The sequence below is a fragment of the Sinocyclocheilus rhinocerous genome, unplaced genomic scaffold (genome assembly GCF_001515625.1).
Source record: "Sinocyclocheilus rhinocerous isolate Xijiao unplaced genomic scaffold, SAMN03320098_v1.1 scaffold359, whole genome shotgun sequence".
In the NCBI taxonomy this organism is placed as follows: Eukaryota; Metazoa; Chordata; class Actinopteri; order Cypriniformes; family Cyprinidae; genus Sinocyclocheilus; species Sinocyclocheilus rhinocerous.
Window position 1 is genome coordinate 182,863 of NW_015652307.1, and position 11,275 is coordinate 194,137.

Below are 11,275 nucleotides of genomic sequence, written 5' to 3' on the forward strand. Positions count from 1 at the left end.
TTAGTTAGGGTTTTATTTTGATTGTTTTTATTTTTAAATTATTTATTTTAACTTTACATTGTTATGATTTCATACATTTTAGTGAGTTTTATTTGGTAGATTTTATTTTTAAAATATTTATATTAATTTTACATTTTATGGTTTAATACATTTTTCGTAAGTGTTCTGTTTTGATTTGTTTTAATTGCAACTGTATTCAATTAATTTGACTTTTTATGATTTAATACATTTTTCGCACGTTTTCTGATTTTATTTGTTTTTATTGCCACTGTATAAAATTTATTTGACTTTTTATGATTTAATACATTTTTCGCACGTTTTCTGATTTTATTTGTTTTTATTGCCACTGTATAAAATTTATTTGACTTTTTATGATTTAATACATTTTTCGCACGTTTTCTGATTTTATTTGTTTTTATTGCCACTGTATAAAATTTATTTGACTTTTTATGATTTAATACATTTTTCGCACGTTTTCTGATTTTATTTGTTTTTATTGCCACTGTATAAAATTTATTTGACTTTTTATGATTTAATACATTTTTCGCACGTTTTCTGATTTTATTTGTTTTTATTGCCACTGTATAAAATTTATTTGACTTTTTATGATTTAATACATTTTTCGCACGTTTTCTGATTTTATTTGTTTTTATTGCCACTGTATAAAATTTATTTGACTTTTTATGATTTAATACATTTTTCGCACGTTTTCTGATTTTATTTGTTTTTATTGCCACTGTATAAAATTTATTTGACTTTTTATGATTTAATACATTTTTCGCACGTTTTCTGATTTTATTTGTTTTTATTGCCACTGTATAAAATTTATTTGACTTTTTATGATTTAATACATTTTTCGCACGTTTTCTGATTTTATTTGTTTTTATTGCCACTGTATAAAATTTATTTGACTTTTTATGATTTAATACATTTTTCGCACGTTTTCTGATTTTATTTGTTTTTATTGCCACTGTATAAAATTTATTTGACTTTTTATGATTTAATACATTTTTCGCACGTTTTCTGATTTTATTTGTTTTTATTGCCACTGTATAAAATTTATTTGACTTTTTATGATTTAATACATTTTTCGCACGTTTTCTGATTTTATTTGTTTTTATTGCCACTGTATAAAATTTATTTGACTTTTTATGATTTAATACATTTTTCGCACGTTTTCTGATTTTATTTGTTTTTATTGCCACTGTATAAAATTTATTTGACTTTTTATGATTTAATACATTTTTCGCACGTTTTCTGATTTTATTTGTTTTTATTGCCACTGTATAAAATTTATTTGACTTTTTATGATTTAATACATTTTTCGCACGTTTTCTGATTTTATTTGTTTTTATTGCCACTGTATAAAATTTATTTGACTTTTTATGATTTAATACATTTTTCGCACGTTTTCTGATTTTATTTGTTTTTATTGCCACTGTATAAAATTTATTTGACTTTTTATGATTTAATACATTTTTCGCACGTTTTCTGATTTTATTTGTTTTTATTGCCACTGTATAAAATTTATTTGACTTTTTATGATTTAATACATTTTTCGCACGTTTTCTGATTTTATTTGTTTTTATTGCCACTGTATAAAATTTATTTGACTTTTTATGATTTAATACATTTTTCGCACGTTTTCTGATTTTATTTGTTTTTATTGCCACTGTATAAAATTTATTTGACTTTTTATGATTTAATACATTTTTCGCACGTTTTCTGATTTTATTTGTTTTTATTGCCACTGTATAAAATTTATTTGACTTTTTATGATTTAATACATTTTTCGCACGTTTTCTGATTTTATTTGTTTTTATTGCCACTGTATAAAATTTATTTGACTTTTTATGATTTAATACATTTTTCGCACGTTTTCTGATTTTATTTGTTTTTATTGCCACTGTATAAAATTTATTTGACTTTTTATGATTTAATACATTTTTCGCACGTTTTCTGATTTTATTTGTTTTTATTGCCACTGTATAAAATTTATTTGACTTTTTATGATTTAATACATTTTTCGCACGTTTTCTGATTTTATTTGTTTTTATTGCCACTGTATAAAATTTATTTGACTTTTTATGATTTAATACATTTTTCGCACGTTTTCTGATTTTATTTGTTTTTATTGCCACTGTATAAAATTTATTTGACTTTTTATGATTTAATACATTTTTCGCACGTTTTCTGATTTTATTTGTTTTTATTGCCACTGTATAAAATTTATTTGACTTTTTATGATTTAATACATTTTTCGCACGTTTTCTGATTTTATTTGTTTTTATTGCCACTGTATAAAATTTATTTGACTTTTTATGATTTAATACATTTTTCGCACGTTTTCTGATTTTATTTGTTTTTATTGCCACTGTATAAAATTTATTTGACTTTTTATGATTTAATACATTTTTCGCACGTTTTCTGATTTTATTTGTTTTTATTGCCACTGTATAAAATTTATTTGACTTTTTATGATTTAATACATTTTTCGCACGTTTTCTGATTTTATTTGTTTTTATTGCCACTGTATAAAATTTATTTGACTTTTTATGATTTAATACATTTTTCGCACGTTTTCTGATTTTATTTGTTTTTATTGCCACTGTATAAAATTTATTTGACTTTTTATGATTTAATACATTTTTCGCACGTTTTCTGATTTTATTTGTTTTTATTGCCACTGTATAAAATTTATTTGACTTTTTATGATTTAATACATTTTTCGCACGTTTTCTGATTTTATTTGTTTTTATTGCCACTGTATAAAATTTATTTGACTTTTTATGATTTAATACATTTTTCGCACGTTTTCTGATTTTATTTGTTTTTATTGCCACTGTATAAAATTTATTTGACTTTTTATGATTTAATACATTTTTCGCACGTTTTCTGATTTTATTTGTTTTTATTGCCACTGTATAAAATTTATTTGACTTTTTATGATTTAATACATTTTTCGCACGTTTTCTGATTTTATTTGTTTTTATTGCCACTGTATAAAATTTATTTGACTTTTTATGATTTAATACATTTTTCGCACGTTTTCTGATTTTATTTGTTTTTATTGCCACTGTATAAAATTTATTTGACTTTTTATGATTTAATACATTTTTCGCACGTTTTCTGATTTTATTTGTTTTTATTGCCACTGTATAAAATTTATTTGACTTTTTATGATTTAATACATTTTTCGCACGTTTTCTGATTTTATTTGTTTTTATTGCCACTGTATAAAATTTATTTGACTTTTTATGATTTAATACATTTTTCGCACGTTTTCTGATTTTATTTGTTTTTATTGCCACTGTATAAAATTTATTTGACTTTTTATGATTTAATACATTTTTCGCACGTTTTCTGATTTTATTTGTTTTTATTGCCACTGTATAAAATTTATTTGACTTTTTATGATTTAATACATTTTTCGCACGTTTTCTGATTTTATTTGTTTTTATTGCCACTGTATAAAATTTATTTGACTTTTTATGATTTAATACATTTTTCGCACGTTTTCTGATTTTATTTGTTTTTATTGCCACTGTATAAAATTTATTTGACTTTTTATGATTTAATACATTTTTCGCACGTTTTCTGATTTTATTTGTTTTTATTGCCACTGTATAAAATTTATTTGACTTTTTATGATTTAATACATTTTTCGCACGTTTTCTGATTTTATTTGTTTTTATTGCCACTGTATAAAATTTATTTGACTTTTTATGATTTAATACATTTTTCGCACGTTTTCTGATTTTATTTGTTTTTATTGCCACTGTATAAAATTTATTTGACTTTTTATGATTTAATACATTTTTCGCACGTTTTCTGATTTTATTTGTTTTTATTGCCACTGTATAAAATTTATTTGACTTTTTATGATTTAATACATTTTTCGCACGTTTTCTGATTTTATTTGTTTTTATTGCCACTGTATAAAATTTATTTGACTTTTTATGATTTAATACATTTTTCGCACGTTTTCTGATTTTATTTGTTTTTATTGCCACTGTATAAAATTTATTTGACTTTTTATGATTTAATACATTTTTCGCACGTTTTCTGATTTTATTTGTTTTTATTGCCACTGTATAAAATTTATTTGACTTTTTATGATTTAATACATTTTTCGCACGTTTTCTGATTTTATTTGTTTTTATTGCCACTGTATAAAATTTATTTGACTTTTTATGATTTAATACATTTTTCGCACGTTTTCTGATTTTATTTGTTTTTATTGCCACTGTATAAAATTTATTTGACTTTTTATGATTTAATACATTTTTCGCACGTTTTCTGATTTTATTTGTTTTTATTGCCACTGTATTCAATTAATTTGACTTTTTAATGATTTAATATATTTTTCGTACGTTTTCTGATTTGATTTGTTTTCATTGCAACTGTATTCAATTAATTTGACTTTTTATGATTTAATACATTTTTCGTACGTTTTCTGATTTGATTTGTTTTTATTGCCACTGTATTAAATTCATTTTACATTTTGATTCAAAACATTTGTAGTGTTTTATTTTTATTTCAAAATTATTTTAATGTTACGTTTTATGATTTAATACATTTTTAGAAAACGTCCTGTTTTGATTTATTTTAAATGTATTAAATTATTTAAATTTTACATTTTATGATTCAATAAATTTGTATTGTTTTATTTTGATTTGTTTTAATTAAACATTTTTTTTATTTTATGATTTAATACATTTTTGTGTTTTATTTTGATTGATTTTTATTTTAAAATATTTTATTTCAATTTTACATGTAATACATTTTTAGTATGTGATTTATTTATGTTCAAATTATTAATTAATCAACACTTACAAACCAATATGAATGAGGCTAGTATAAAATCCAGGACATGTTTATGATAGCTTTACGGGAGTTATTGTTTATTTGCAGAATAAAAATGTATCTTTACACATTACTGTATCTTTGATGTCTTAAATGTGAAAACTGCATCTGCTCACAATCAGCAGCAGGTGGCGCTATTAGATCAGCACCGAGTGAAAACCATTACATTCATCCAGTTAGCAGACATGAGACATACATCCTCAAACTCCTGCAATTATTTTGCCAACATAAAATATATTTAAAAAGTAAATTGAAGCAGAAATAAACATGTTTGTAATAAAAAAAAAAAACATTCCAAATCAATCTAAAAAATTATAATATAATATAATATAATAATTTGTACTCAAGGATTTTTAAAACTGTTATTTTTATATTATCTGTATTCATTGTAGTTTTTAGTTTTGGTAATTTTATGTGCTTTTGTCATTTTTATTAGTTTTATATTTCTATTTAGTTTTATTTCAGTTTTAGTACGCAAGTAATTTTAACGATAAGCTCTAATTTGTTAACATTAGTTAATGCATTAACTTAACAACAAGCAATATATTTATTTACAGCACTTTTCGTTTTACATTAGTTATTAAAAACACAAATAACATCAATATTAATAAACGCTGTATTGTTCATTGTTAGGTCTACTAATACAGTTACCCTGTTAACAAATGAGCCATTTCTGTAAAGTGTTGTAAAAATACTTTATTTGATTGCTGTTGAAAGTGATAACATTTCCTTCATGAAAGTTCCTGAAGTCATTAAATAATAAATCAACTTCTTCCCGGAGTTATCAAATAATTAATTATATTAGGCAATAATCAAATCGATCACAATAAATGCTCTCATGTCATTTCAATACTATTTACAGCTGTTCTTTGTTATAAAAAGGATAACAAAACACTAACCCAGTTATTAAATGCCTAAGTGTTTTACATTTGCATTTATGCATTTAGCATATGCAGAAATTTATTAATTTTATCCAAAGGAACAAAAGCAATTTGTCAAACAGTCAACTATATTCATAAAATTCAACGCCAGGTTTATCACACAACTACATTAGCAAGAAGAAACACAAAAGTCCGAGATCAGTATTTCAATATCCGAATTTGTGGGTTGATCCTTTAATATATATATATATATACAATAAAAATGTATATACAATAAAAATAAAATAAATAAATAAAAATAAACTATAGTACATAAACAAAAATCTAATTTTAATATATACTGTATATATATATATATATATACACGCACACTTTAGTTATGTATGATTTATTATTATATTTATTATTATATATTTTTTATCGATTTTTATTTTTTAAAAGCACCAACAATATTTGTAAAATACAATGCTGCATTTATTAATCAACAATATTAGGGGGACAAATTCAGATATCACCAGTGTTTGGGGTTACTTTTTCAAGTAAGTAGTAAAGTAACATTACTTTTAAATTTACTACTAAATATCGGAGTTACATTTGCAAATGAGTAATGCAAGTTACTTTGTTTTCCCATTTACTGACTGACAGCTCTCCTGTCCGCATGTTGAGAGAAATCGAGAGTAAGTGCAGAGATAGAGGCACTTCCTTCAGCCTGAGGATTATTCATTTCACTTTTGGTGTGAAAGGGCCTTTACAGTTGCAAAAAATATAACTTTTGGCTTTTTTGTTATTAAAAAAACAAACAAGCAAGCTCAGCCCAGGTGACAAAGAGTAACGCAAAAGTAACTTAATGTATTACTTTCCATAAAAAGTAACAATGTAAAACAATACGTTACTTTTTTATTGAGTAACACAATATTGTAATGCATTACTTTCCTTAAAAATTAACAATGTAACACAATAAGTTACTTTTTTATTGAGTAACGCAATACTGTAATGAATTAATTTCCATAAAAAGTAATAATGTAACACAATAAGTTACTTTTTTATTGAGTAACGCGATACTGTAATGCATTACTTACTATAAAAAGTAACAATGTAACACAATGAGTTACTTTTTATTGAGTAACTCAATATTGTAAATCAATTACTTTTCATAAAAAGTAACAATGTAACACAATAAGTTAATTTTTTATTGAGTAACGCAATACTGTAATGAATTACTTTCCATAAAAAGTAATAATGTGACACAATAAGTTACTTTTTTTATTGAGTAACGCTATACTGTAATGCATTACTTTCCATAAAAAGCAACAATGTAACACAATAAGTTACTTTTTATCGAGTAACGCAATATTGTAATCTATTACTTTCCATTAAAAGTAACAATGTAACACAATAAGTTACTTTTTATCGAGTAACTCAATATTGTAAATCAATTACTTTTCATAAAAAGTAACAATGTAACACAATAAGTTAATTTTTTATTGAGTAACGCAATACTGTAATGAATTACTTTCCATAAATAGTAATAATGTGACACAATAAGTTACTTTTTTATTAATGCAATACTGTAATGCATTACTTTCCATAAAAAGTAACAATGTAACACAATAAGTTACTTTTTTATCGAGTAACGCAATATTGTAAATCAATTACTTTCCATAAAACGTAATAATGTAACACAATAAGTTATTTTTTATCGAGTAACGCAATACTGTAATGCATTACTTTCCATAAAAAGTAACAATGTAACATAATAAGTTACTTTTTTATCGAGTAACGCAATATTGTAAATCAGTTACTTTCCATAAAAAGTAACAATGTAACACAATAAGTTACTTTTTTTATTGAGTAACGCAATACTGTAATGCATTACTTTCCATAAAAAGCAACAATGTAACACAATAAGTTACTTTTTATCGAGTAACGCAATATTGTAATGCATTACTTCTAAAAGTAACTTTCCCCAACACTGCGTATCAGTATTTGAACAGTCAGATCTGGAGGTTGTTGTTTTGTTGTGTGTGTCAGGTGCGTTCCTGATTCCATACCTGATCGCGCTGGTCTTCGAGGGGCTGCCGCTGCTGTATCTGGAGCTGGCCATTGGTCAGAGTCTGAGGAAGGGCAGCATCGGTGTCTGGCACTCCATCTCTCCTCTGCTGGGTGGAGTCGGTGAGTGAAACACATTCATCTGCATGTTACTCACACACACTGACATCTTCAGAATGTTTCCAGACAGAACCATGAAACTACATCAGTTATGTTCCTAAACTAACTTCGATGTTGGCTTGACAACGCCTTGTTTGAAATAACTCTAAAAAGTTTCATGTTTAAAGATTTTACTTGAAGTCAATAAAATGTTATTTTATATGTTCTAGAACATTGTTAAAATATTTAAACAAGTTGCTATCATGATTTAACATGCATGTTAACATGTTTTAGCACATTGATAACAATTTAGTATGTTGTTAACATGTTTTAGCACATTGTTAACATGATTAACATGTTGCTGAAATGATTTGCATGTTATTAACATGATTAGCATGTTGTTAGTATTATGTTGTTAACATGATTAGCATGTTGTTAACATGTTGCTATCATGTTTTAGCACATTGCTAGCATAATTTAGTATGCTGTTAACATGTTTTAGCACACTGTTAAGACGATTAACATGTAGCCATGTTGCTAGCATGATTAGCATACTATGTAGCATACATAACACATTGTTAACATGATTAACATGTTGCTGGCATGATTTGCATGTTGTTAACATGATTAGAATATTGTTAGTTAACATGTTTTAATTTAATATGTTGGTAGTATGATTTAACATGATGTTAGTATGATTTAGCACATTGCTAACATGTTTTTATTTAATATGTTGATAGCATGTTGCTAACATGATTTAACACATTGCTAGCATGTTTTAACATGATTTAATATGTTGCAAGCATGATTTAGCATAGTCATTAAGCTTTGCTGGTGACAGACAGCTTAAACACTCTGTACAAAAGTTTTCACCCCCTCAGTGAAAGTCTATGGGACTTTCGTTTGTAGTTTTGATAGGTCCGGCTTTGCCAAGCCAACATCCTAACATCAGCGGGCTTGATTTTACAGCTGTGAAACATGCTGAATTTTCTCTGAACAGATAAACATGGCTTTTAATTCTCTGGTTGTTGCTTTCTGTGGAGTTCTGTGATTTTCCATGGTTGAATGTTTAATGTGTTGTCAGATTGTGTTCCTGCATATCAAGCCTTTATGAGCTCATAAAAGCATTATTGGTTATTACCGTATGATTGCACTTGTGTTGGCAGGCGTGGCGTCGATGATCATCTCGTTGCTGGTGGGTTTGTTTTATAACACCATCTTGGCCTGGGTTCTCTGGTATTTCTTCCACTCGTTTCAGGAGCCGCTGCCCTGGAGCCAATGCCCCATCAACGAGAACAACAATGGTACTGAGAGAAAAACACACCAGGAACACTGCAGAACAAATACAACATTTCAGTCGATTTGGACATTTCTTTCATCGCAATTAAGCTTGTTTGTTGTGAGGTGCCCATAAATGCAATATAATGAATATTAAGCGAAGGTTGAGGTTTAGACAGGAAGTAATGAAAATAAAAAATCAGAATACTGTAAATCATAAAAGTTAAAAGAGAGAGAGAGAGAGAGAGAGAGACAGAGACAAATAAATCCATTAAAAAGTAAATATAAATAAAATATACATTAAGTATATAAAGTAATTAGGTACCTAAATTAAGTAATTAATAACGTGTATATATATATATATAAAGTATATAAAATACATACATTAAGAATAAACCTATTATAATATATAACAATATTTACTGATATTTGTTTTTCCCAAGTATCTGAGGTGTTGTTATCTGGGCCCGTGTGTTGTAGGTTATGTGCAGGAGTGTGTCGCCAGCACACCGGTCAACTACTTCTGGTACAGACAGACACTGAACATCACGCCGGACATCGAGCAGAGCGGCTCGCTGCAGTGGTGGCTCGTCGTGTGTCTGGCCTCGGCCTGGAGCATCGTCTACATCTGCTTCATACGGGGCATCGAGACCATCGGCAAGGTGACACCAACAGTCACAAAAACAACAGCCTTTATTGAGCTTTATCACGGGTTATGCGGTTTATTGTGTTGATAGTTAACCCTGCATTTGAATGCATTCGAAATCTGATACAATTTTTTCATTCAAGAATCATTATTTTATAAAACAGTCATAACTTAATATTTTTCAAATAAACCCATACTGTATCTAATCAGCAACTTCTCATTATAAGTGAATGTGAAAAAATATCAAAAGTTTTGAATGTTACCGTGTTATTACTGCATTTGATCCTTTTTGATAAATTTTAGAAATTCTCTGAAATTTCAAATTACACATGAACCAGAGCAAAATATATATATTATATAATATATATACATACATATATATATATATATATATATGTAACAAATACATATATTTTTGTCAATATTGATGAGAAATCTTATTTGAATATATCATTGTATGAAATTTATAAGAACACAATCTGAGAATTATTAAACCCATTGGAGTGAATGGAGTTTAATTAAAGATCTATTGAATTTATAACACGATTGCTCAAAAACAAATTTATGAAACCTACATATTTATTTCTAACAAAACAAACATTATTACTTGCATAAAATGTTTCAAAGTGATCAGTTTTTCATGCTGCAATGGTTCATCAATAGAAGTAGATATTCATGTTCATCAAGAAAATTCAGTCCAAAAGTGTGTAAGATTTGGGGAAAAGACTCAATATGTTACAAAAGTTTTTTGGCGCTAATGTAACTTCATAGATTATTTTACAGAAGGTATTTTTGACACTAATGGTGCTCCATACAAACCCGGGTCAAAAATGACCCGAACACGAAACACATTATATCTCTGAAAAAAATAACTGTAAAAAAGTTGAAAAAAAATAAACGATGTGTGTTTTGATGCTCTCAAATTATCTGCAGAGTTTCATTCCCTTACTGAAAACCATGCATTGTTCAGTAGTGTTTCTCTGGACTGTGTTGCAGGCCGTGTATGTGACGGCCACGTTTCCATACCTGGTGTTGACCATCTTTCTGGTGAGGGCCCTTACTCTGCCCGGGGCCACAGACGGGCTTCGGTACCTCTTCACTCCAGACGTGAGTCTCTCTCACACACACTCACACATTGTGTTTCCATGTTTTATGGGGACATTCCATAGGCGTAATGGTTGTTATACTGTACAAACTGTATTTTCTATCCCCTACACCTAAACCTACCCCTCACAGAAAACTTTGTGCTTTTTTAGATTTTCCAAAAACTTCATTGTGTATGATTTATAAGCTTGTTTCCTCATGGGGATAAAAAAAATGTCCTCACAAGGTCAAAATTTACTGGTATTACTATCCTTGTGGGGACATTTGGTCCCCATAACATGATAAATACCAGGTACACACACACACACACTCTCTCTCTCTCTCTTTCTCTCTCTCTCTCTCACACACACAC

At 27.0% G+C, this 11,275-nt stretch overlaps 1 protein-coding gene across 1 annotated transcript in view; it reads left to right on the plus strand.

Moving 5' to 3' along the window:
- The first annotated feature begins 6,405 nt into the window (after positions 1–6,405).
- slc6a18 (solute carrier family 6 member 18) overlaps positions 6,406–11,275 on the plus strand; it is a 12,906-nt gene continuing 8,036 nt past the window's right edge. The window contains exons 1-5 of the mRNA XM_016520715.1: positions 6,406–6,424; positions 7,779–7,919; positions 9,062–9,199; positions 9,654–9,835; positions 10,816–10,926. Coding sequence (XP_016376201.1) covers positions 6,406–6,424; positions 7,779–7,919; positions 9,062–9,199; positions 9,654–9,835; positions 10,816–10,926 — 591 coding nt within the window. The remainder of the gene's footprint in view (positions 6,425–7,778; positions 7,920–9,061; positions 9,200–9,653; positions 9,836–10,815; positions 10,927–11,275) is intronic.